This window comes from Barbus barbus, assembly GCF_936440315.1.
Source record: "Barbus barbus genome assembly, chromosome: 9".
NCBI lineage: Eukaryota > Metazoa > Chordata > Actinopteri > Cypriniformes > Cyprinidae > Barbus > Barbus barbus.
The window spans coordinates 21,009,300-21,037,142 of NC_136737.1; the positions used below are offsets into that span (position 1 = coordinate 21,009,300).

The 27,843-nt window shown below is 38.1% G+C and overlaps 3 protein-coding genes across 4 annotated transcripts in view; all 3 read right to left on the reverse strand.

Annotated features, from left to right (window-relative positions):
- Positions 1 to 4,674, reverse strand: part of LOC306875373 (uncharacterized protein) — a 28,007-nt gene extending 23,333 nt beyond the window's left edge. The window contains exon 1 of the mRNA XM_079425883.1: positions 4,592 to 4,674. The gene's annotated coding sequence lies outside the window, so the exon portion shown is untranslated. The remainder of the gene's footprint in view (positions 1 to 4,591) is intronic.
- A 3,237-nt stretch (positions 4,675 to 7,911) lies between these two features.
- LOC306874863 (BTB/POZ domain-containing protein KCTD6-like) lies at positions 7,912 to 17,314 on the reverse strand. 2 transcript variants are annotated; one of them, XM_079425146.1, is made up of 3 exons: positions 17,050 to 17,314; positions 16,617 to 16,734; positions 7,912 to 9,416 (listed from the first exon to the last, which is right to left on the reverse strand). In XM_079425146.1, the coding sequence occupies exons 2-3, from the start codon at positions 16,641 to 16,643 to the stop codon at positions 8,730 to 8,732; spliced, it is 714 nt and encodes a 237-aa protein (XP_079281272.1). In that variant the 5' UTR covers positions 16,644 to 16,734; positions 17,050 to 17,314; the 3' UTR covers positions 7,912 to 8,729. The 2 variants fall into 2 exon arrangements, with proteins under 2 accessions (XP_079281272.1, XP_079281273.1); XM_079425147.1 differs by having other exon boundaries at positions 16,617 to 16,717; positions 17,050 to 17,292.
- Positions 17,315 to 17,634: 320 nt separating this feature from the next.
- LOC306875150 (pyruvate dehydrogenase E1 component subunit beta, mitochondrial) lies at positions 17,635 to 27,380 on the reverse strand. Its single transcript, XM_079425584.1, has 10 exons — positions 27,231 to 27,380; positions 27,074 to 27,133; positions 25,572 to 25,679; positions 25,421 to 25,483; positions 25,301 to 25,336; positions 24,933 to 25,218; positions 24,745 to 24,855; positions 18,975 to 19,066; positions 18,598 to 18,739; positions 17,635 to 18,251 (listed from the first exon to the last, which is right to left on the reverse strand). The coding sequence occupies exons 1-10, from the start codon at positions 27,264 to 27,266 to the stop codon at positions 18,106 to 18,108; spliced, it is 1,080 nt and encodes a 359-aa protein (XP_079281710.1). The 5' UTR covers positions 27,267 to 27,380; the 3' UTR covers positions 17,635 to 18,105.
- Between the last annotated feature and the right edge of the window lie 463 nt (positions 27,381 to 27,843).

Consider the following 27,843-nt stretch of genomic DNA (forward strand, 5'->3'; position numbering starts at 1 on the left):
AATTTGTACAGTGTCCCAACTTTTTTGGAATCGGGTTTGTAGTAACAAATTGGTTAAGACATCAAGTAGGATAATAAATATTTTTTTCTTTTTATAATCTGATCTCAAAAATGGAAGTGTGCTTAATGGGTACGTATACCCTACTCATTTTGCAACCAACCAATCTTTTAAACCAAGACAGACATGTCACCATCACTTTGATGAAATAGGACTGTTTTGCTCTTGGTGTTAATCGATATTTTGTTGGACCAATTGTTCTGAAGGTTGCGTTATTACCAACTTAGCCAAATAAAATTCATGCAATTCACAGAATGACCACAAATGACAACATTCAGCGCCATGCTCTGAATCTGCAGGGTAAAAAGTTCAGACTAGACTACTTTTGTGCGTTACAGAAAATAGGTGACCATTTATAGGCATAAACATGTTATTAAATGTGGTATTTTCACATGCTTTCAGATAGAGCAGCTAGGGCAGGGAGATATATCGCATGCAATGATCATGCGCACCTCGTCAGTAAAGCCGGTTCCGTGATTAGCGGTAAATCTCCATCACCTGCTTTCAAATGGAGCGGCATTTAATACACAGAGCTGTAGTTCACTGACAAGCGTCGCAGTATCGCTTTCATTATCGCAGATGAATCGCCTTTGATCATGAACGTGATATTGTGTAGCTTGTCAGTGAACTACTACATGTTTTACTTCATAACGTCGGCCAAGTGTTTGAAATAAATCCTTCTGTGAAATGATTTGGCTTCTTACACAGAATAAGGCACATAACATATTTCATAGTATTCTAAGCAGTGATAAAAGGCACTGCATTATAAATGTACTTTATTATAGTTTAATAAAATTCTAATAAGAACTCAGATAAACCATATATTGTCATAGTCGTGTGTTTATTAGTCACGTTCAATCAATAAAAGCAGTTAAATCTTCTCTTTATACAGACACCTCTGAGAGGCGTATTTGGACTTACTGCGCGAGAGCGCCCTCTGGCCTTCAGATGGAGATTTACTACTGATCACAGAACCGCTTCACTGAAAGATAAGCATGACAATTGCAGCTTCTGTCTAATCGCGATTTCGATTTCATTTTGATTTATCGTGCAGCCCTACTATGGAGCATATCACCTAACACTAACCGCTTACACTAAATGTGAGATGAATCACATCTACATCTGAGAGGTCTATTCACCCCAAGAGTGAAATGAGTGTTTTCCAGGCTAAACGAAATCCAAATTCCTATTTTAAAAATTTCAGCTGGTCTGGAAACAGAGGAGGAGGAGAAGATAGTCAAATAGCTCTACAAGAAATACAGCAACACAGATCAAGCATTTGATGCTTTTTTGATATAGTCTGTGAGTGAGGTCTTTGAGTACTGAATACTTTACTGCGAATACCAAAAGAAATGCACTAATTTATGGCTTGATAATATGACAATTTTATGTAAATTGTGTTTCTGACATGTTTTGACCAGATCGCAAAACATTTTGGATCATTTACACTTGATCCAACAGAAATCAATGTTAATACTAGGTGTAAACAACCAATGAAGTACACTAGCTGAAAGACTCAGTCGTTTGCACCCACTCGATTCATTTTTCAAATGTAAATGAAGTTCACAACTGAAAACTCAGATTGCAAGCTAGCTTAATGTGTATCCTTTGATATTCGCTTAGGGTATGGAATGTTTTAAAGTATCGTAGACAACCTATCACTCTAAAATGTAATTTTCCAAATGTAAATGCACATACTGAACAGACATCTAGACTAGAACAATTGGGACAAGAGAATGAATCAATAATTAGAAATTACTGGTCAGTGAAGGTTTTTGTTAATTTGCAAAAATTCCTACTGTACTTTGTCATCAACGGAATATTCATCCTGGGTGTGAATAGTTCCTTAGGAATGCATTGTTCCTATTCAATTTTGTTTGTGGTGAAATCAGGGCTATTGAACTCTAGTCCTGAGTGCCACTGTCCTGTCGGGTTTTGCGCCAACCCTAATCAAACACACTTGAAAAAGCTAATCAAAGTCTTCAGGATTAGCTGAACATAAGAGGCAGCTGTTTTTGATTAGTGTTGGAACTAAAAGCTGCAGGAAAGTACAAAGTATGCAAGAACTTCTAACTATGAAAGCTTGGCTAGTTGATGCATTTTGCAAATACACGTTGCTTTTTCCATCAATACCACTAGGGGTACTATAGCACCAACAATCTTTTACTGTCAGTTTTCTCATTCGAACAACTGTTAAAAAAAAAAAAAGAAACATGCTGAGCAAATTGAAAGTTGCTAGTTACGGAAAAATAAAAATTTGGTAAATTTATCGTACCTTTTATAAAGAGATCTTTTTAAAAATCGCCAAATCAACACAACAGTACCCGTTAAGTGTTCAACAGAACCCTCACAATGTTTTTGGCCAAACATTCATGTCTATATAAAGTATTTTTCTTGCCTTAAAATGTACATGAATCCACTGTTTTTAAATGTCATGCACAAACACAACTTACTTAATAGAATGTTATGATTTCACAAAGTGCTTTACGTACATGTGACTACTGGAATCCACAAGTCGCGGAGACGGCTATTCGCTATGAACGAATGTTAGCATTGAAAATATATATACATCTAATATTTTTGTACAAAATAATTGACAGATGTTGTGGCACTTGCTTTGTGGGATTTAACATTTCCTGTGCATTTACATTGCCAAGACATCTAAATGATGTGCGTTTTCATCATTTTAGAGTGTATTATCATCTGTAACATCTAGAAAATGTAGCTAGTCTTTAGAAAATAATCAGATGTTAAGAGCCGTTCACACTCAATGCACTCCTGCATTATAAAAACTGGAGTACAACACAAGGCTTTAAAAAAAAAATGTTGGATAGAGGCGCGATTATTGTTGATTAGATGAATGCAGGTGTGAATCAGAGTTTGCAGTCAATTGTAAGAAAGGGGCGTGATTTAAGTGGACTAAACGATTTGAAGAAGTTTATCGTAAATCATGAGAGTCTATTCCATTGGAAGAAAGTGAAAAGTGAAAGTGACGTGATATACGACCAAGTATGGTGACCCACCATGCTCTGCGTTTACCCATCCAAAGTGCACACACACAGCAGTGAACACGCACACCGTGAACACACACCCGGAGCAGTGGGGAGCCATTTATGCAGCGGCACCCAGGGAGCAGTTGGGGGTTCGGTGCCTTGCTCAAGGGCATCTCAATCGTGGTATTGAAGGTGGAGAGAGTGCTGGACATTCACTCCCCCCACCTACAATTCCTGCCGGACCTAAGACTCGAACTCGCAACCTTTAGATTACGAGTCCGACTCTCTAACCATTAGGCCACGGGGCAGTAGAGAAAAAGTACAAAACATGTAAACATTCACTGATGAATTGTTCACAATAAGATTAATTTAGTAAACTTCAGGTAAATTTACGTGAATTTTCATTTCTTGCCGACTTTAACTGCCATTCACTGTTATGTAAACAGTTTATATTTTACCCAACCCCCAAATTCAAGGGATCGGTCCTTTGTCTTAAGAATGACACTGAGCAGCCATGTTGCTTTTCAAAACATCTAGCAGTGCGAGAAGTTTCGTAATGGCCAAAAACGCCCCTATAGCGAATATTTACAGCATGACAATTTTAAATTCCTCAAACAGAACACAATAACACACCCTGACTCCTAAAAGCCCTTAAACAGCAGTTTTCGCAACATTTACAGTTTAGAGAATGCAAATTCTTTCCTTTTAAAATTGCTCAGATAGTTATTCCAAATAAGATTGCAGCGCTACATTTTGGCAATGCGATATTGTTATGACTGGTAGTTAATTAAGCTTATTGCATCGAACCACAAATTATTGTAAATTTGTAGTTCATATACAAATCTGATTTTATTTAGTTGAAAAAGTAATTTGTCAAAAATTATAACAATTTTACACAACTGAAAAATAGACATGCCTTTTGTTTCATGTTTTTGTTGGTAATGAAATCTTTGTCTGTATTTAAATTCACAACACATGCATGAATACAGACACGTCTTTCTAGTAGCTAGATCGCGCAGCGACCTAAACTGCGATACTTCACGAGGTTTGACGTAACCGCGCGCATACCAAAATACACAGATCCGGTCTTTACAAGCTAAATTAATCTTCTTTAGCAACCAAAGCGTTAAAGCAGATCGAATGTCAAGCAAGAGGCGAAGTGATACTGCGAAACCTGAGGTTTGTAGCAGTAAACGTCAATAACTTAGAATTGCATTCAATACGTTAACATTTCAAATGGCGATGCAACAATACAATAGAGGACGGTTCAGCATGAGATAAACATTCGTCTGATACTTACCGGTTGAATATTACCTCGCAAATGGATTGAATAAAACGTTACAAAAACAACAGACGTTTTTCAGCCCCACTTTGGGTGTCTACTTGAGAAAAACTAATACGCAAAAAGCCAGGCTAAAATGTAGTTGAGCATAAGCTATACATGGAGTCTTTATGGCGAACCTGCTTGAAGTAAATGTCATACTGCTGTAAGACCGCGCTTTCTCCTCCAAATAAATACATATTTTAAAAAAATGTCTTACCTTTTACCGAGTCCCTTCTGAGAGCATTGAAATGAGAGCTGCCGAGCTCTCTGCCATGAAACAAAAATGGCTCTCAAAGCTTCAGAGGGCGAGCGTTTCGGAGTGGCTGACTGGAAGAAGGGGCGGAGCTATCGCGATAATAGCTAGCTAGGTTAAAAATTGTTTATGTTAAGTGCAAAGGAAGATTTTCATGTTGTTGTGGACAATGGTGCAAAAATATGTATGTAACATAAAAGGAAAAAACAGACCACAAACCATTAAACATTTATGTATAGTATTAATAAAGTCACGAACTGTTATAACTTGATATACATATGTATAAAATACATATTTAATAAAAAATATCACAAAAGGTTGATTATATAGGCTATTATACAGGATTTGGTTGGCAGTGGGGGATGGGCGAGCAGGAGCACAACCCCCACAAATGGGATTGTAGTACATGCTCAACAATTATGATAGGAATGTTGGAATGTACAACTACTTGGAAAAATACTAAAGAACTCCACTAGAAGTTGGAATGTCAAGAACGTTTTTCCACATATTTTGCAGAAATGTGGCTGTATGATGTCACATTAACATAGCGGCTTTCAACAAGTTGATGAATTGAACAGCAAATATAGATTTCTAAATAAAGTCAAGTGACTATTATTTGTATAGCACTTTTAACAATGCAAATTGTGTAAAGCACAACAAAATATCGTCCATATTGATAATTGTAGACGTGCATGCCACACTATCATTGCACTGTTTATCCTCAACAATTTGGTTGCTAGTTTGTTTTTTTTTGATGATAATGAGCAATGCTAATGACACCATTGCTATGTTGTTTCCTAACGCAAACATTTATTGAATAATACAGACCACTGTCTTTGTGGTCAATAGTTGGACATTTCAAGAGGGAATATCATATATCTTAGAATGAAGTATTTGAGTGTAGTATTTTCTTGACATACTATATATACCGGTCACCTACTTAACATGCCTAGTAGTGTGTTACTAGTCAACTAGAGTTTTTTTATTCTAGTTTATGCAATACTGTTGCTAACTCCAGCATACCATGGCCAGTATACTGGCTTTATATTAGTTAGAAGATTCTAATGGCCATATAGCACTTTCTCATAAATTTTTCCACTTTTTCACTTTGGTTTGGAGGGACATCCTCTCAGTCCTTCTGATGGCGGCCATTTTATGATTTGGTGGATGGGTCAATGCCAGGCAACACAGAATTAGGACATGTTCTGCAATGAAGAAAGCTTAAATAATATACACAAATGAACAAAGAACATGCACAAGAAACCATTTTTAAAACATGGGGTATTATAATATTTGCTGAAATGTAATGAACATGATACTGTATCTCTAAAGAAGCATTAGCATCTTAGCATTAGCTTTCTTTGCTCTTTTGCAGGCAGTTGGTGTTGTTGCAGCATCTACCAGCAGGAGCTGACACTACCATGCTAACCAGCTAAACTTTGGACAGCTAAGCTGGCCCAGTAATGGCAGAAAGGCACGGTGGGGTGCACAACATTCAGTAACTGGATTATTCTAATCATGTAATTTGCTGAGGTGTCCTATCAGTTTTCTTAAGACCAGCTAGGCCAAAAAAAAATAAAAATCAAAGATTTGTATTGAAAGATCTCAAGATTTATCTAGCGACCACGATATCATAGAGACTTAGTGGTGGGCTATTTTTTTACTGAGGATAGTGCGCAACCACCTAGCAATCACCCAGAGCACCCTAGCAACTGCATGGCAATGTGCTAAAAACAACTACATTGCAATGCCATGGCAACCACCCTAGCATAATACCGGTGACATTAACATGAGCAAACACCACTTACCTTTTCTTCAGAAAAACAAACTGCTACAGCATAGACACAATATATTAGACAACACCAAAATAGGACTAGCACACCTGCACACACATATTACCGGTAGACATCACTTTTAGATTTCTGGCAGCGCCACATATCCTGAGCAAATTATCAATAAAACCACAATGCTAGCTACCAGAAATGTGCTAAAGCTATCAGTACTAAAAGGCCATGCTAATTAATCTAGAAATGGTGAATCTTGATTCTAGTGGCCATTGTACAAAGCTTTTTATGATTAATGAAAAATCAGGGGAAACATAGCTAATGAGTTACCAGTTACCTGCTTCTTTAGTGGTTAGTTACCATAATTCATTTAACTACTGATACTATTGGTATTTTTAAATGCTAAAACTGCATTATGCATAAAGAGATTATTTAAACAATCATCCCTTACCCCCAATTTACACCATTGGTTGAGTTATTGTTGCTATGCAACACCACTCAAACAAACTGAAATTTCATTGGCGTCACTACTGGCAGAGAAATACACACTGCAGCTTTAAATGCCATATTCACAAAAAGAGAAGCATGTTTATAGATTTTAATAAATTCAAGATTATGACTAATAAACAAAAAATAAATTATACATATTTTAGATCTGCCATTTTCAACATCTTGCATAAGGTTTTTTTTTTTTTAAGCAAAATCAAATATATTTAGACAATCCAGTTATTATTTATTCACGTTATTGCATTTGAAAGAGTGGCACCAAAAGGAACTTAAAATATTCCATTAGAATAATCATTTAAATTAACGGAGTGCCTATTTACACTAAGTGCAAATAGCCCATCTGGTTGGCAAAGGCTATTTACACTAACTCCGCCCACTAACGTGTGATTGGGTTAGTCAACAATAAAAAAGAAGTTAGTTCAACAGTAGTTTCAGTGGCGTAGATGGTAAGGCGCATGCTTTTTGACGCGATCGACCCGAGTTCAAGCCCACCTTTTGCCAAACATCATATCGCATCAGAAAGGCATTTATTTTCAATAAAAATGAAGGAAATAATCAAAAAGTTGAAAATAAAGTATCGGGTAGGGTTAGGGTAGGTGTAGGGAGGGCTTTATTGTCCCAATAAGGTGGCATCCATTTAATAAATTTGAATTAAAATTATAATGTACACTCAGTACGTTATTATTGCGTACTGTTTTATAATGTACTACAATACTGAGGTGCAGATAATTGCCACTATTTGCAATTAGTATAAATAGAAGAAAATCTTGCTATTTTAACATAGTGTAAATAGAATCCATCGCTATTTGCACTTAGTGTAAATAGCATCTGTCACTAAAAAAATATGCTATTTGCACTTGGTGTAAATAGCGTCTATCGCTATTTACACTTAGTGCAAATAGCCGCTGCCTTAAATTAATTCCAATAATAAAACTAAAGGTTCTTTCAATCAAATGTTATTCAAAGGTGTCTACAACCAAATAAAAACAATGTATGATGAAACTGTTGTTTTTAATGTTTAGGTCAAATTCATTACACACATGAATGAACTCTTCAATTTTAATGGATGTTCTCAGCTTCAAACATGCTAACCTGAGTCTTACATGCATTTTGAGACTAAAATAATTTTTAATGGGACATTAACTCCAATATTTGGTCTGGTCTAGAAGCTGGTCATAAGAGGCACTGTTTTGCTCAAAGCTTTGGGCAACGAAACATATTGCGCGTCATGCGAATTACATAATTTTCACATTTCAAAGGGGAAATATTATACTGAATCAACAATAGCGCAGATACCACAGAATCATGCAAACCATTTACAGTTGAAGGACTCAATCACAGGACAAAATATCTGCAGAAGTACAATACATACAACTGAATACTGTATATTTAACACTGATGCAATATATATTAAAATTTCAGATTTAAAGGTTACATATATGGATTTGACAATTAAGAAAAAAAAAATTGGGTCACTTTTTTCCAGGTATATGAGGTATATAGTAGTTCTAGAAATTGTTCATGTTCCTTTTGTCTATAAACATCTGAAGTGGGTGAGAAGATGCATAAAACATGATAGGACAAGTTTGCCCAAATACAACAGAAAACATTTTCATTGTGTTCATTACGGGCAACCTAACACAGGATCTGCAGATGAGATGTGGTGTGTTCAGGTAATTTCAGAATTACCTTAATTATGAGTTTGCAACTATTAAACATCACTCATATCTTTGTTAAACTCATAACTGCTCAAATTGCTTTGAATTTTACCAATAAATAATTTTAATGTTCACACATGGATGCAGCATCAATCAGTCTTCAACCTTCTGCGCAACTCTACAAAATGTCCAGTGATGTTCTACCGTGTTCTCATTGGCGCGTTCACTCATGTGATGCACTCGCGTGTTGCGAATCGTGAAGCCTTGCTTGGAGATGTATTCCACCAGATGCACCCGAAGGGAAACCTCTTGGTGGTAATCACATGGTCCAAAGGTAAAAGACACTTGAAAGTCTCTGGTGTCCATCATGTGTTTATTCCATCTGGTGAAGTTGTTGGAGATGCCTTCAAGTAGTGCGTGAACTTTGGTGGTGACAGTGAGTTGGGTGATAATGACCGCCACCGGGTTCGAGTACTTGGACAGCTTACGAGTACTTGAAAGTTCTACCACTTGCTCAAAAGTGTCCAATGGATAAAGGGGTTTGGTGTCTCCTAAACAATGGATCAAGGGCTCGATCTGATAGAAGTCTGCTTCCTTCCGAAGGAGCTCTGTTTCTTTGAAGTCACATGGTAGTGTCAGTTTCGAGGTTCGTAAAAAGTTCAAGATGTAACGGAATAGAGGACCATCTCTATCTATGAAATAGTTTCCCTGAGCGTCTCGTGTGGTGGGAAAGTCACCACGAAACATGGCGCCCAACATAGAGTCCGGATAACGCTGGAGGGTGGAGAGCGACGTGGTGTACAAATGGCCACCAACGTTTAGGGTAACTGTATCCATCATCTACAACAAAGAAGAACATAAATATAACATGCATTTTGTTCCTGCTGAGAATGTCAAGATGGTGCTTGCACTGGTACTACAAACACTCAACCAATTCCTGCTGAAAAGACCACTTTAGACGAGCATGAATTGCCATGCAGATCCATTGATTCGGCGTTGTTCTAGTTGCTGACCATCAAACTTATGTTGTTTCCCAGCAGAACGTCAACAGGCTTGGTTTTTCTAGCAAACTGTTTGACCAAGGAAGATTTGTTGGGGTCCAGCCTTGAAAACAACATTTGCTGCTTTCACTACCCTTGAGAACATTGGTTTCTATGAAAACTTTAGTATGTAAACTAAAGCCTCGTTCAGACTGTCAGCCCAAATCCAATTTTGTGCATATCCGATATAGATGACTGACTGTCCACACAGTTGCTGTGTCCTAATTCGCCTACTTATACTATGCCCTAAAAGTATGCACTCTTTTTGTGAAGAAAAAGTACAGAATTTTGAGTGTGTAGCAGAATAGTATTGCGCATAACAAATATTTTTTAATCAGGTTAGACATTGATTATCACTCAAACCCCTTTTCCTACCTGCCGTTAGAGTGTGCATCGATCTGCACTTTGAATTTTAATCTCAAGTAGTAGACCATCCGGGAATCTTTGGCATAATCTTTTCAACATACTACGTTTAGGGTATTACTAATTCTACTTTCAAATACTATTTAGGACGGATAGTATACGAATTGGGATGCAGCAAGTGTATCTCAACTGTTCATATCTGATTTGTGTGTCCAGAAGCGCTCTTTCACTTTAGGGAATGTGTGTTGGTTTCTATGACAATGCCATTCCATTGTTATGCCCAGTGCTTAATTTGTAAATTTGTAAAGGTCCCGGAACAAAGCGGGGTAACGGATCCGGCATGTTATTACAGGAGGGAGAGGTAACGGAGCATTCACGCAATCACATTGGTGGACCAGCTTAAGTGATTAACAGCCTGCATCAATTGCTTCTAGGGTCCGTATGGTCATGAATAACCTGGAAAAGCCATGAAATTGTAAAACAGCTATTTTCAGGCCTGAAAAACTGTTGAAAAAGTTTTGGAGTTGTATAATTGTATAACTCTGTATAATGTATAATAGAGTTATATTTAATCTGGTCCTAATTAATCACGTCCCCACATCTTTTTTTAAGTATTTTTAAGCCATTTGGTACTGGCGCGCTCCAGAGACTGTATTCTGTGCGCTCACACAGTCACATCCAAAGTGCACGCGTATAAAGCCGCCTCGCGAGTATTACATAAGAGTTATTTTGAGCTTAAGCGACCAAATACACACAAAATGACGTCTGAATGGCCATCCTGGCGAATATCCTCTTTAGCACAGTAGGTTCCTAAATGTAAATAGTTGAGAAAGAAAACGATTGTGCATTCGGTCTTGTGAGAGCAGCCGTTCACGTCGCGTCTTTTGCACACTGAAGTTTGTTGCGGCAAGTGCGCTCATAATAGAAGATTTTTCATGAAATATATGCACGCTATTGGTCAGCACGAACTCTTTCATTGGCGCGTGAGGAGGGGGATCCGCCAAAATGAGGTGTTATATTGTCTTTTCCCACTTGACTTGCACTTCGCAACAACACAAGCATGTTTTCTACAAAAATGTCTGACGTGTTTATGTTTTACGTAGCGTGAGAACATGAAAAAGCTACGCTAGATCCAATTTGACCGGTCAGACTGAAATGGATTTCCAGGAATGCGATTTGAATAGGATTCCAAATCACATATGAATGTACCTTGAAATGGATTTGCAAAAATTGGATTTGCAAACATTCGATTTCATGTAGTTAGCTGCCATTCAGACCACCTAAATATGATCAGATTTCAATCGGATTTGCACAGGAATCGGATTTGGGCTTTATAACACACTTAATACTAAATACACTTAATACACTTTAATACTAAAACACACTTTATACTAGTGTGTTTTAGTATTAAAATGCATAACTTTCGCTATGGTTATGCCTGTCGTTTACACTACTCTGGCATTTAGTGTACTCATGTACTCAAACATGTAGTGTATGAATTTTATAATGTTATTTTGTCATTAATAATCAGATTCTGGTAGCCCCTCCCCCTTTGCAACATAATTTAAGCTGCGACAGTTGAGTGCATGAAGTGTCCAACACTCCACACTTTGTTTTTTCAGGTATTTAAAGTGCACTTTTTCTTTTTGGAATTTCCAGTTAACACACTATTCAGACTATTTATACTACAAAACGTCATAGAATAGAGCATAAGTATACAGGTGCTGGTCATAAAATTAGAATATCATGAAAAAGTTGATTTATTTCAGTAATACCATTCAAAAAGTGAAACTTGTATATTCGATTCATTCATTACACACAGACTGATATATTTCAAATGTGTGATATATTTCAAATGTTTATTTCCTTTCATTTTGATGATTATAACTGACAACTAATGAAAGTCCCAAATTCAGTATTCCAGAAAATTAGAATATTGTGAAAATGTTCAATATTGAAGACACCTGGTGCCACACTCTAATCAGCTAATTAACTCAAAACACCTGCAAAAGCCTTTAAATGGTCTCTCAGTCTAGTTCTGTAGGCTACACAATCATGGGGAAGACTGCTGACTTGACAGTTGTCCAAAAGACGACCATTGACACCTTGCACAAGGAGGGCAAGACACAAAAGGTCATTGCTAAAGAGGCTGGCTGTTCACAAAGCTCTGTGTCCAAGCACATTAATAGAGAGGCGAAGAGAAGGACAAGATGTGGTAGAAAAAAGTGTACAAGCAATAGGGATAACCGCACCCTGGAGAGGATTGTGAAACAAAACCCATTCAAAAATGTGGGGGAGATTCACAAAGAGTGGACTGCAGCTGGAGTCAGTGCTTCAAGAACCATCACGCACAGACGTATGCAAGACATGGGTTTCAGCTGTCGCATTCCTTGTGTCAAGCCACTCTTGAACAAGAGACAGCGTCAGAAGCATCTTGACTGGACTGCTGCTGAGTGGTCCAAAGTTATGTTCTCTGATGAAAGTAAATTTTGCATTTCCTTTGGAAATCAAGGTCCCAGAGTCTGGAGGAAGAGAGGAGAGGCACATAATCCACGTTGCTTGAGGTCCAGTGTAAAGTTTCCACAGTCATTGATGGTTTGGGGTGCCATGTCATCTGCTGGTGTTGGTCCATTGTGTTTTCTGAGGTCCAAGATCAACGCAGCCGTCTACCAGGAAGTTTTAGAGCACTTCATGCTTCCTGCTGCTGACCAACTTTATGGAGATGCAGATTTCATTTTCCAACAGGACTTGGCACCTGCACACACTGCCAAAGCTACCAGTACCTGGTTTAAGGACCATGGTATCCCTGTTCTTGATTGGCCAGCAAACTCGCCTGACCTTAACCCCATAGAAAATCTATGGGGTATTGTGAAGAGGAAGATGCAATACGCCAGACCCAACAATTCAGAAGAGCTGAAGGCCACTATCAGAGCAACATGGGCTCTCATAACATCTGAGGAGTGCCACAGACTGATCGACTCCATGCCACGCCGCATTGCTGCAGTAATCCAGGCCAAAGGAGCCCCAGCTAAATATTGAGTGCTGTACATGCTCATACTTTTCATGTTCATACTTTTCAGTTGGCCAACATTTCTAAAAATATTTTTTTTGCATTGGTCTTAATTGATATTCTAATTTTCTGAGATACTGAATTTGGGACTTTCATTTGTTGTCAGTTATAATCATCAAAATGAAAGGAAATAAACATTTGAAATATATCAGTCTGTGTGTAATGAATGAATCTAATATACAAGTTTCACTTTTTGAATGGTATTACTGAAATAAATCAACTTTTTCATGATATTCTAATTTTATGACCAGCACCTGTACAATTTGGGATGCACCTCCTGTTTACACTATTACACGCATGCCCAGTGAGCATGAATGGTCATGTGACATGCGTTTAGGTTGTGTAGTATGGACGGAGATTGTTTCTGAAATGCAGTGAAAACACCAGTGTAAACAAGGATCAGCATTTTAAAATGAAAACACACTAGTGTAAACAGGGCCTAAGCTTCAGGAAGTATGGGTTGTATAGCTTAAATTACCACATGAGATTGGAATTCAACCATGTTCTTCATAAAACCTTGTTCTCAGACAAAAAAGGACCACTGGGATAAGACAAAATGGCTGACCCTCCAAGCTTGTTTTCATTTCATTTTGAGTCTTTGGAGATCCTATTCTTAAGGTGGTAAGCAACCATATAATAATGCCCTAGCTACTACCCAGAACACACTAGCAACTGCCTACCAACAGCTAAGCAATCAAGTAACTGTATCCATTATCGACCACCAAGAAGAACATAAATATTTGATGTTCAAAGCACTGAATGTGCATTTTGTACCTGCTGAGAATCTCAAGCTGATACTCGGATTGATATGAATGACCATTTTAGACTAACACAAGTTACCGCACAGATCCATTGATTCAGTGCTGTTCCAGTTGTTAGACCATCAAAACCAAGCTGTTCCCAACAAAACGTGAACCAGCTTGGTTTTCTAGCAAAGCTGGATGGCCACGGACGCCTTGAAAACAACATTTGCTGCTTTCAGCTGAATTGACAACACCCTAAGGAATATTGGTTTCTATGGAAACTCAAATATGGTAAACTGAGCTTCACACGAGTAGTATGGTAAATGTCACATCAGAGGTTTTCAAATATTGAGTTACTCTCAGACAAATTGGACCATTAGCTTAAGACAAAATGGCTGACTCTTCAAGCTAGTTTTCATTTCCTCTTTGAATTATTGGAGGTCCTGTTCTTAAAGTGGCAAGCAACTAACACTTTAGTTAACTACCCAGAACACCCTTGCTACTGCTTAACAATAGCCCCTTTCACACAAAGTTTTTACTGGTAAATTACCCTTACGCGATCATGTGTGAACAGGACCTTTTCAAAAATACTGGTAAATTCCTTTCTGACAATTTACCAGTAAGGGAAGTTGTAAAATTACCAGTAAATTACCGAAATGATTCAGAATGAAGATTACCAGTATGAGCACGTACAAGCTCAAAATGTGCTGTCGTAGGACATCTACTCTGGGCCAATCATAACATTCTGAAACAGATGACACGTTTAGGCCCAATCCCATTTCTACCACTTAGCCCCTCCCCTTCCCCCTCCGTAAACCAGCTACAGTGGCAACATGGCTGCCCGAGCGAACAAAAAGACCCATAAATGTAAGCATTTATGGCATTAATAAAGATTTTAATGAAAAGTAATCATTTGTTTTATGTTACATTCAATCGTGAGTTCATATTTACGGTCATGTTACTCAAAGAAATGTTTGCAAAAAATAGCTAAAGTTGCTAATGTCATATTACAGACTGCACCACAGTGCCACAACATATTTTCATGTAGGAGCTAGACGACGTATGATTACGTGTGACGGTATAGTAGTGGTGTCCCAATTCTTAGGGGAATATTTTCACCCCTACCCCTTGACACTCTGTTTCAAGAGACAAGGGGAAGTAGTAGGCGGAGGGGTAGGGGAAGGGGCATAGAATAGAATTGGGACTGGGACTTACTCTGCACTATGCAGTATGGTTTGAACGATGTCTCTGGGCCAAAAGCACTGCATGAATATGAACGTTTGACACAAATATGAAAATATCAAAAACGTTTACTGTGTATACCCCTCCATGCTTACAAGCACAACACTGGGAGGCACAGCAATTTAGAGGTAATTTTTCTGGTTAAGGATGTCACAGAATTTACCAATGTTTTGAAAAAAGACGGAACATCGTTGCCTGTGTGAACAGCGCATTTTTGTATTTACTGGTAAAGTGGTTTCAGTAATTTTATGGCAATTTACTAGTACTGCAGTGTGAAATGGGCTAATGGGCCGGTGTCCTGCAGTTTAGCTACAACTTGCCTGGGAGTTTTTAGTATGCCTAGTAAGACCTTGATTAGCTGGATCAGATGCGTTTAATTAGGGTTGAAGCTAAACTCTGAAGGACACTGGCCCTCCACAACCAAATCTGGACAACCCTGGTCTAGCAACACCCTAGAAACCACACAAAACACTCTAGCAACTGCATAGCAAAGCACCGTAACCGTATATTAGCATAGGGTTTCCCAAACTGATAATTAAAAAAAAAAAAGTTTTTTTTTATGTGACCATTAATCAACTTAGATAACTGTGAACATGCAAATGTGATGTTAAATTATCAAAATATTAACTTAAAGGTGCAGTTTGTAATATTTAGGAGGATTGACAGAAATGCAATATTATATACATAACTATGTTTTCAGAGGTGTAAAGACGTTACATAATGAACCGTTATGTTTTTAATTAACTTAGAATGATCCATTTCTATCTACATGCACCGCGGATCCGCTTACATGGAAGTCGCCACCATGTTTGTACAGTAGCCCTTAAAGGACAAACAGAGCGTGTTTTGTAACCATGTTGTTCAAATAAAACACTAACACAATGATGAACAAGTAACAATAATATTCGCAATAACAGATCGATTTATTGAATAACTAAGTAAATATAATTCATTAATTTACCTTTGTAAAGAAACCTCATTGCTGGCTACTCTCTGCTGTCGCAGACTACGACGTCCTGTATCGGCCTCCGTAGCTTCTCTAAAGCCCTAAACACACTGCACGATTTTCGGCTGTCCCAGACGAAAGATTGCCATCGTGAAACAATCGTGGCAAATCAGAAATCACCACGATTGTTTCACCATGCCAGTCTTTCGTTTGGGACAGCCGAAAATCGTGCAGTGTGTCTCAGGCTTAAAGGGAGGGGTGAGCGGGGGACTGAGCCGTTTGATGCCATTCGTAACCTCACCGCTAGATTTAAACACTGCACCTTTAAAATGCATCACATTAATATTTTACATCAAAGGGGTCGGCTGACAAAAATATTTGTGAATTCTTGCACTAGAATATTATAAAGACATGGTTTTTTTTTTACTTGAAGGCAGGGAGCAATTATTTAATACCCTAGCAACACCCTAGCAACGACCCAAAACAAATGGTTTTTCTTAATAATAATTTTTTATTGTAATATATATATATTTTTCTTGTTTTGCACATTATTCTGTTTGTATTTGTACAGTAAACAACAATATCGACACGGTTTTGGGTTGAGAACCGTTGCTTTATTCTGTCGTTTATATTTACCATGTGTGCCCAGTCTCCATTCTCCATGTGGCCAATTGTTCCTCTTCAATGATGCGATGAATGCGGCCTTTATGGGGTATAAGCACGTCACCTGCAGTAAACTAAAGAAATATACACACTACTTTACAGTTTAGACCGCATTCAGGAGTAGTTGCGATGAAAGCACATTAAAATCGTGAAATGAATGACGCATGTGAAGGACACCTAAGGATTTCCCAGCACATATTTTTTTACCAACGTCTCAATAACAAGAAAATTAAAACATAACTAGCTACAGAAAGCAACAATCTTATCAATATTGATGAAATTACTGATAGTGATCAACGATGATGCATAATTTATAGCTGCTGCGTACCGTATTAATTAACACAAAAGACGCGTAATCAACAATCTATCGCTAAAAGCGAACAAAAAACGGATTGCTTATATTTACCTCGTTGCAAATACGTTAAGTCTCAGGGATTTAGTCTCTCCTCCTCGTCCGATGGACTTCAGTTGTTTCCTCTCGTTCAAAGCATCAGGATTATGGAGGATAGGGGAATTAAACAGGGATAGTTTAGGGGCTTTTCGTGACTTTTTCAAAATATGAGTACATTTTGAAAGCCTTATGTTCAAAAGAGACTCGTTTGCTGTAAAATAGCTGTAATGTTTATGTTGTGGATTCACACGGAACAGGACAGATGAGAGGGACATGGGATGAGCGGAAATGACACACCCACGAAACAAGCCACGCCCATCACACAAAAATCTACCGTGGATATGGTTACACTTTTAAGCTCTAAATTATATTTGAGTAAAATAAATATAAACCATTCAATTTCTGTGAAAATGATCATGAACTTTTAAACAAATAACAACTATCCCTCAACTGTGTCATCATTTCTACCAATTTAAAAACAGTGTAATAGAAGATTAAAATCCTTATAATCTCATGGCCTGGCAATGCTCTCGTAAATCTGCATAGGTTTACACTAAACAAATATCTGAAAAGTTCAAGGTCAATCAAAAGAGTAGAATATATTATTGGACTAAATGCTTTATTATAATTACTGGTTATTTGTATTTTTTTACTTGCAAGTAGGCAAAATATAACTTTACAAAACTGTAAAAAAGAAAAATTCATTTGATAGAAATTACAATCTTACAAAACTCTCTTAAATGAAAAAATGTAACGAGATGAAAGAAATCACAACCATTCTTACAACCCTTTGTGAAAAGTTTATTACTTTAGCTTACAGTAGAATTTACAGCATAATACACATGGTTGGTTGTTTCATAGCCATTATAAAGGTTACCATCATGACAAAACCTCATTTTGGAGTCAAAATGAGAAAATTTTAATATAGTGCCAAAGAAGGAAGAGCCATGTAACAGAAAGACCTGTACAAGATGAAAGAGGACGTCCTATTTCCCAAAACATTGATGCAGAAACGGGAGAGAACATGTAGTATTTACTATTTAACATGTCCTGGTAGGGAAATCTATTATGTTAAACATTCAAAGTCTTTTTGATGGAGAAGATTATGTCCTTGATTTGCGGTATGCTGTTGTCCTCCAAAATCTTGGCGTACGGCATTGGAATATCTACACCCGTGACTCGGACCGCAGGGGCGTCGAGGTAATTGAAAGCGGGACCTTGAATAAAAAAAAGAAAAGAAAAGAGAAATAAATCCATTTACTGAGGAGAAAACAACAATGGGTATGTTTGCAATGACACACTCCCTAATATTTATGAAAGTACATAAGGAAAATTAATCATCCAACATAATGAGACCATGCAAACAAAAATACATCACTGTTGTTTAAATATGTTTGTTTCATAATAGAAAACAAAGCAGTATGCAGAATACAGCAAATAGTGTGCTAGTCTTCCATTCTGTACACAGCGATAGACTTCAAATGAGCATTTTTGCAACATTGATAGATAAATACAAATCTGTAGAAGTTGTAGATATATAAAAAAAAATGGATAAAAAAGTACCCTCCATAATCCGTGCAAGAATCTCTGCCCCGACTCCAAACTGAGGCCAGCCGCCCTCCACAGTGACGAGATGATTAGTTTTCATTATGCTCGTTTCAATGGCTTCCGAGTCCAGAGGCCGGATTGTGCGCATGTTGATCACCTACAGACATGTATAAATTGTATTAAATGTGAGATTATATTCATTTTCTTTGAGCAAATGTAAACGTCTCATTATTTGTTTTTAACTTTGAGTATTTTTCACAGGAATTTACATAAATACAAAACTGGTTCATTCGTTTACTATGAATCAAATCAGCTCTTTTGAATCCTTAAAAATACATATCAAGTGTCTATTTTACCTGAACTGGAAATGGCACTTGGAAAAGACGTCATACCTCACATTCAATCCCTTCCTTGGCCAAGACAGCAGCAGCATCGAGACACAGACTGACCATTCGGGAATGAGACACCAGCGTGATGTGATTTCCTGCATCAGACCGACAACATTAATATGCAGAAATCAATTCAGACGCAATTAATGGCTGGCAATTAATTGTCACTCAAATACACTTAAAATATAGTTTAAAAGTTAAATTTTTTAAATGCACAAATCAACAGTAAACATTTAAGCTAAATATACAAATAGCTATGAATATTTTCACCAAATGTCTGTTTCAGTCTATTTAAAGGGATAGCACACTCAAAAATAAAAATTCTGTCATGAATTACTCATCCTCTTGTCATTCTAAACCCGTAAGACTAGTGTTAATTTTGTCAGCTATTTTCAGTTTTAGTCTTAAAAGCGCCACCACAAAGTTGTTGTTATGAGTGCGAAACTCGAAAAGCTCCGAGTTGGGGGCGTGTCAGTGATAAAACGTGTCAGATGCAATGGATGGAGCCAAAGACTATAGATATGCAGCATCTCTATTGACGGTAAATTTGTTGAAATTAATAAAATGATTATTTTTTTGTAGTGTAAAAAAAAAAAACTATACAAGTTACATACACAAAATATTGTATTATTACCATAGAACATATAATGATTAAAATCAACTTAAAAAAAATTGAATAAAAACAGAAAAAGCAAAACCACAATGATGCATATTCTTTATTCATCATTTTGTAGATATAGACTATAAAAAATCATTGAATTTTATGTACAAAAGCATCTTGTTCTGTCCAAAGTGACTTGAACGTATTTGACATGGTTATTATGACTTGTCAACTTGTAAGTACGAACGTCCCTGGAGGACTTGAACGCAGCATTAGTCCCGTGTTAAATGTCCTTGTTAGTTTTTATCATATTTAGTCAACCTTCTCCCATTTAGTTTTAGTCAAGTTTTAGTCGACAATGGCCCGGTTTGACAGACAGGGCTTAGACTAAGGACATAAGTAATTTTTATAAACATGCTTAGAAAAAAACATTACTGGTGTACATCTTGAGACAAAACAAAGACATTGATATTTTTTACGATCAGTCAGTGCAAGTTTATTTCAGTTGAAACAGCTCATATCTTAGTCCTAGACTTATATTTTAGTCTAGGACTAAGCTTAAGCCTTGTCCGTGAAACCAGGGGTAAAAGTCTCAACATTTTAGTCTTGTTTTAGTCAAAGAAAACCTAAAGTTTTTTTAGTCTAGTTTTAGACATTTTAGCAATAAGATTATTATTAATTAACCATACAGCAGTATTAAATTTGGCAGCCATTTTTAATTTAGTCTTATTCAAATCTTCTCTGCGTCACCCTATAGCGCCATTTTGGAGAGCATCATGATGTATGCACATGCAACGATCTGAATGTAAACAAACGTTTAAACAAACGTTGTTTATGTTAAGATCATTGCACATGCATGCGTTGTGATACTCTCCAAAATGGCGCTATATTGCTTTATTCAATGGTTGAATAAAATCGTTATTTTTGATGCACACAAAAAGTATTCTAGCAGCTTCGAAAAATTATGGTTGAACCACTGATGTCAGATGGACTATTTTAACGATGTCCTTACTACGTTTCTGGGCCTTGATGTCTTTTAATGTCGTCTGTTCATCTCCAAATAGTGTCAGTTTACCGCTAATTCATAAGGAAATCACTCCAAAACTCATCTATGATCGCTAAAGTCTTTTGGATATCGGCAAGGCATACAAACACCAACTCTCGCCGGCGGCAACTGAGAAGCTACGAGGCCTTTGTTTACTGCTGAAGCCGGACCTCGAGACCACGGCCTCGCCTACTGACGCTACCCGCACAAGGCAGCGTCGCAAGCAGTGTGAGAGAGGACGGAAGCGCGGTAAGCCCGGAGGTATACGAGCTAGGCTAAGAGCTAACCCCACAAGACCGGCTCTTCCAACACTCATGCTCTCAAACGTTCGCTCTCTGGAAAACAAACTGGACCTAATTCAACTCAGTCGTTCTACACAGCATGAGGCAAGGGATTGTTGTGTGGTTGTTTTCACCGAAACATGGCTAAACGACAACATCCCGGACTCTGCCATTCAGCAGCACGGGCTAACCACCTTCCGAGCGGATAGAGATTCATCACTATCTGGTAAGACCCGCGGAGGTGGCTTGTGTGCGCTGGTGGAGTTTATGCTTGTGAAGTGTCGACCGTTCTACCTGCCGCGGGAGTTCACGGCCATTGTTATTGTCGCGGTTTACATTCCCCCGTGTGCAAACGCTAAGGACGCGCTTCGTGAACTGTACAGCGCCATCAGCGAACAACAAACAAATAACCCTGACGGCTTTTTCATCATAGCCGGTGACTTCAACCATGCAAACCTAAAGACAGTTTTACCAAAGTTCTACCAACATGTGAACTTTGCAACAAGGGGAAACAACACACTGGACTTTGTTTATACAACAGTAAAAACGCTTACAAGGCTGTACCCCGCCCCCACCTCAGGTACTCGGACCACATCTCTGTTATGCTAATACCAACATACAGACAACTTCTCAAACTCGCCAAACCGGTTCAAAAGCAGATCACAGTATGGCCAGACAATGCCACCTCAGCACTGCAGGACTGCTTCCAGGACACAGACTGGAACATGTTTAAAGAGGCAGCCACCTACAACAACCACACAGACCTGCATGAGTACACTGAAACTGTGACTGCTTACATCAAAAAGTGCATAGATGATGTGACAGTCACCAAGACCATTACCACACATGCCAATCAGAAGCCATGGATGACAGCAGAGGTTCGTGGGCTGCTAAAGACCAGAAATGAAGCATTCAGATCAGGAGATAAAGCAGCCCTCAAAACAGCAAGAGCCAATCTGTCTCATGGCATCAAGGCGGCAAAACAACAATATGCTAAAAAACAAAAAAAAAACAACAACAACTTCACAGACAGTAAAGACACTCGGTCTCTGTGGCAAGCCATTCAGACCATCACTGACTACAAGCCCCTGCCACAAGCCAGTGACAATGACACATCCTTACCAGATGCACTCAACCACTTCTACTCATGTTTTGAGATACAGAACGACACACCTGCACAGAAACTACTCGCATCTCCAAACGACCAGGTACTCTGTCTCTCTCCAGCTGACGTAAGGAAGACCTATCCCGGATTAACCCATGAAAGGCTGCGGGCCCTGACAACATACCCGGACGTGTACTGAGAGACTGTGCTGCACAGCTGACAGATGTCCTAACAGACATCTTCAACACCTCGCTGAGCCAGGCAGTCGTCCCCATGGGTCTCAAATCCACCTCCATAATTCCAGTACCAAAGAAGTCACCCGTGTCCTGTCTGAATGACTATCGTCCCATAGCACGGACCCCAATCATGATGAAGTGCTTTGAGAGGTTAGTCATGCATCACATCAAGTCCAGTCTCCCAAACACACTGGACCCATTCCAGTTTGCATACCGTCCAAACCGTTCCACGGACGATGCAATATCCACTACTCTCCACCTAGCTCTTACTCACCTGGAACAGAAAGACTCTTAAGTAAGAATGCTGTTCATCGACTTCAGCTCAGCATTCAACACTATAATCCCACAACAGCTCATCCAAAAACTAAACTTGCTGGGCCTTAACACCTCCCTCTGTAATTGGATCCTGGACTTTTTAACTGCAAGACCTGTCAGTCCGTGTCGGCTGCAACTCCTCCAGCACTACCACACTGAGCACAGGTGCCCCACAAGGCTGTGTGCTCAGTCCGCTGCTGACTCACAACTGCACTGCCAAGTCCAGCTCCAACCACATCATCAAGTTTGCTGATGACACAACTGTGGTAGGCCTCATCAGCAACAACGATGAAACACTCTACAGAGAGGAAGTGGCACAGCTGGCGAAATGGTGTGGTGTTAACAACCTGTCCCTCAATGTGAGTAAGACAAAAGAGGTTGTGATGGACTTCAGGAGAAACTCCATTGACCACCCCCCACTGACCATCGACGGCTCAACCGTGGAGAGAGTCGGCAGCACTAAATTCCTGGGGGTGCACATCTCAGAGGATCTCACCTGGACCACCAACGTCACATCACTCAACAAGAAGGGACAACAGCGCCTCTACTTTTTCCGTCGGCTGAAAAGGGTAAGTCTCCCGCCACCCACTTTCTACAGGGGCACCATTGAGAGTGTGCTGACCACCTGCATTACTGTCTGGTATGGGAACTCCAGTGCTGCTGACCGCAAGACCCTGCAACGGACAGTGAACACTGCTGCAAAGATCATCGGTGCCCCTCTCCCCTCCATCCTGGACATTTTCCTTGCACGATGCTCCAGCAAGGCCTCCAGCATCGTGAAAGACCCCACCCACCCCTCCCACAACCTCTTCCAGCTCCTACCATCAGGTAGAAGGTACCGGAGTATCAAAGCTTGCTCTGTCAGATTGCTCAACAGCTTTTTTCCCCAGGCTGTGAGAGCTCTTAACTCCAATCTCCCTGTCCCCCTCTGACCCCCCACCCACCCAACTCATTAATACAGTTGACAACTTTTTCTAAGTGCAATTCTGAGTGTGCTACACACAGGTGAGTGGGCTATACAAACCACCTGTAGTAACGCACTTATCCCACTATATGCACACTAGACACTTTCTATGAACACTCCCTGCTACAAAGACTCAATAAGAAAATGTTTACTTGAGCACTGCACTACAAAATAATGTTTACCTGAGCATGGCACTACAAATCTTTTTGCACTATGCGCTGCTTCCCACAAAATCTCTCTTTAATCTGCACAACAATTTAATATACGAAATATATATTAATTTTTTATTTTTTTTTGCACAATTTCATGTACAGTATATGTAAAGTTCTTGTACAGTCTCAGTTTGTGTATGTCTAGGCAACTAGATATAGTAGTTATAGTATTTATAGTATATGTATAGTCAGATGGTCTATTTTTGTCTATAGTCAGATGCTCTATTGTTTTTTTTTCTTATACTTGCATTGTTGTATGTTTATCTTATGTTTAACTAGTATGTAGCACCGTGGTCCTGCGAGACACGACATTTCGTTCCACTATATGTCCACACATGTAGCAGAATGACAATAAAGCTCAACTTGACTTGACTTGATCGTGGTAGGACCCTTGCTGTCTATGGGAGGGTCAGGGAGCTCTTGCAATTCATCAAAAATATCTTAATTTGTGTTCCGAAGATGAACAAAGGTCTTACGGGTTTGGAATGACATGAGGGTGAGTAATTAATGACAGAACTTTCATTTTTGGCTGAACTATCCCTTTAAATTGTAACAATATACAGAGTGCAGGGAAGTAACTGATTACATGTAATCTAGATTACGTAATCAGATTGCAAAGATTAAATGCTTGTAATTAATTACATTACATTGTAAAATACTCAGACTACATTTTTTTCCCGCCATTGATTACATGATTAATTAATATTCAAAAAATGGCAGTAGTAATAATAATTCATTGATTGCTAATAATTCTTCTTTAAAAAAAAAAAAATTTTAATTTTTAAAAAAATTATTTCCTTCCTTTGAAAGTTTTCCCATTAATATCACCTTTTTAAACAAGTGCTTAAAATTATTTTTAATAATTCATTTAAAAAAAAAAAAAAAAAAAAAAAAAAATATATATATATATATATTACATTTATTATTATCATTATTATAGATAGATAGAATTAAGTGTGATATAATATTGTTTTTACTACTACTACAACTTATAACACTCAAAACATCACCCACCCTGTCTTTCAATCTTAGCTTTTCCGATTGGGATAAGGAAGTCTTTTGACTGAGCCTCTTCAGACATCTCAAACGGCACACCATACATCAGCTCGTTCTCCAGAAACACCACTGAAAGAGACACGATACGTCAGTCAGAGCCGCCTTCACTTCCTGTGATCGTCAGCCTCACGTGGAGAGAAACTCACCAGGGTTGTCATCACGGATGGCTGATTTCAGAAGGCCCCTAGCATCCTCTGCGCTCCAGGGACTGACCACCTTCAGACCGGGACAGTGTCCATACCAGGCAGCAAAGCACTGGGAGTGCTGAGCCGCCACACCGGCCGAAGCGCCGTTGGGCCCACGGAACACAATCGGGACAGGCTGCAGGCCAGCAGACATATAGTAGGTCTTGGCGGCGGAGTTGATGACCTGATCGATGGCTTGCATGGAGAAGTTGAAGGTCATGAACTCACAAATTGGCCTCAAACCGGCCTGAAAGAGGATGTGATGGGTTAGTTTGGGAACATGTTGGAGTTTCACATTCTTTTATCAATGTTGTTAAAGGAAAACTCACCATGGCAGCACCAACAGCAATGCCAGCAAAGCCCATCTGAATGGAAAAATCAGGATTTTTTTAAAAACATCATTAAAACATACGTAAATGATTTTTGGACAAGTTTATGATCACTCTCACCTCTGTAATTGGTGTGTCAATGATGCGTTTGTCGCCGTACTTCTTCCAAAGGCCTCTGCTAACCTGCAACCCAACACAAGCAACTTTTAAAAAAAAAGATTCTTGGGCATTGTTGATAACTGAAATATAATAAAAAATATTTGGATCTAACCTTATATGCACCATCATACTGTGCGACTTCCTCTCCGAGCAGGAAAACCCGTTCATCCCTCTCCAGCTCCTCATCCATGGCCTGGTTGAGGGCATCTCGAACTGTTACCTACAACAATAAAATGCAACAATTATACATATTTCACATGGTAAAACACTGTACGCTAATATAAAACATGTTACTGAATAATAATTGTATTCATATACTTTGAGATTGACATGGAACTCCAATATGCTGCAAGGAAAAGCACGGCAATACCATAGTACATGTCCAAAAGACACAGTAACACAATGGGACATGTAAAAAAAAACAACATGGTATCATTAAAAAATTCCCATAAAACCATTATATACCAATGTATATGTAGACATAGTAAACATACATCGTAAAGCACCATGGAAATCCTATGAATCCAAAAACAAACAAGATATCATTATACATGGCTTTACCATGGTAAAAACCATATGGAAGAACTATGGCATTCAAGGGCAAGAGAAGTATTTAATATATAAAAAGCATTAAAAAAAATATATTTAATATATATATTTAGCATTAAAAAAAAAAAGAGTCAATAAGGTGGAATTAAATATTGGATAATATTTCAAATTGGATGTATTTTTATTACACTGTAAACACAGCATTGATATGATTATTTTAAAATAATTCGTGACGTATAATTATTCTAAACTAATTACTATTATTTATAACTTAAATTATATTACAGTACTTAATTGTATTAGAATATTCATTAATTTTATTAACTATATTTACATTATAATTATGAACCATGAGAAGTGCACACTTATAATAAATATGCAATTATGAGAAAATATGAAATATTTCCATGATAATTAGCAAAATAATCAAGAGTGTGTTAATTAACAATTAGCCTACAGAATGCAATGAAGTAATTATACATAGCAATGGCATAGCATTTTGTTATGAAACATGGTACTAAATAAAACCCAAAATACAGTAATGAAAAGCATGGTAATACCACAGTACATGTACATAAAAACATAGCAACACTATGGTATATGGAGATAAAAGGTTTATCATGGTAATCATTGTAAATTTAAAAAATAAATTATGGTATCATTTTACAATTTCTATAAAACCATATTATCACAAGGAATGATATACCATGATATATTCCCAAAGAATGTCCATTTAAACACTGTAAATGTCCAAAATACCAAGTTTTACCATGGTACATATAAAGAGAAACCCAAAATATTACTTTACCATGGCGTATGTGGAAAAAAGCAAAACCAAAGAAAGTAAATATTCATAATACCATGGTATTACCACAGTACACACCCAAAACATGCTATTATGGTGTTTTTGTTAGCAGTTCTGTATGTACTGTTGAACTCAATGGTGACCGTTAATGGGCTGAGCAAACATACTAATATTCGACACATTTTCCAGGTGTTTTCTGAAGGTTTAGTGTTTAGTATCAAGCAGCATCTGTTGAAGGTGAGAGCTGCAGCATCACTGACCTGCACCGCAGCCGGCGACGTGCCGTGAAACTCCCGCCGCAAAACCGCAGCAACGGCATTCTGAGACACAAACACAGCGCCATATCAGTCTCAAAACTCTCATCTAATTATTATGAGCGTACTATGTTTCTAATATGTCATATGTCCACACAAATACCTTCCCCGAGCGCAAGAAACACCTCAGAGACGCCATGTTTCACTGTCCTCTGTCTGGAGGCGGGGCAGTCATGCCAGAGGTTTCGACCTATCAGAGGGCGCGTTGTAAAATCGGAACAGGAAACGCAATGACAGCGGCCAATCAGTGCAGCTGAATCGTGACAGAGCGGAAGTTGCCGTCAGACTATCATTGGGCGTCCAAGGGCAAGAGAAAAATCTTTTTATAGAAACCAAAAAAAATCAGTGATTTCTAAATAAATTGCTTCACTATTTAACAAAATGGACAAATATGACCCAATTTTCATTAATGTTAAAAGATGGGACGTGGTCATGTTGAAAATGGACTAAACTAAATTTAATTGTTGCCAGATGTCTAAAATATTCCATAATAAAGGGTCGATAAAGTCAAAATAAATGTCAAAACATTTTATTTAAAACAATATTGACAATATTTTTTAAATGTACGTGATTATAAAATAGCAACTGTTAAAATATTATAAATTTTATCATCTATATTTAAAATCTAATCATAAACCTCAAGATCTCTGTGTATTATACGTTTATATGGCTATATTTGCATGATAGTTTTAAAATTACAATACATCATGAAGCTA

What these genes read in the sequence shown, in the direction of transcription:
- LOC306875150 (XM_079425584.1), bottom strand. Translation starts at nt 27,266, where the DNA reads ATGGCGTCTCTGAGGTGTTTCTTGCGCTCGGGGAAG. An exon ending in AGTATGATGGTGCATATAAG is followed by an intron (nt 25,484 to 25,571) that starts GTTAGATCCAAA and finishes GTTGGGTTGCAG; the next exon opens with GTTAGCAGAGGCCTTTGGAA. An exon ending in AGCTAAGATTGAAAGACAGG is followed by an intron (nt 19,067 to 24,744) that starts GTGGGTGATGTT and finishes GGTCTGATGCAG; the next exon opens with GAAATCACATCACGCTGGTG.
- LOC306874863 (XM_079425146.1), bottom strand. Translation starts at nt 16,643, where the DNA reads ATGGAGAATGGAGACTGGGCACACATG. An exon ending in ATGGAGACTGGGCACACATG is followed by an intron (nt 9,417 to 16,616) that starts GTAAATATAAAC and finishes TCTTTGTTGTAG; the next exon opens with ATGATGGATACAGTTACCCT.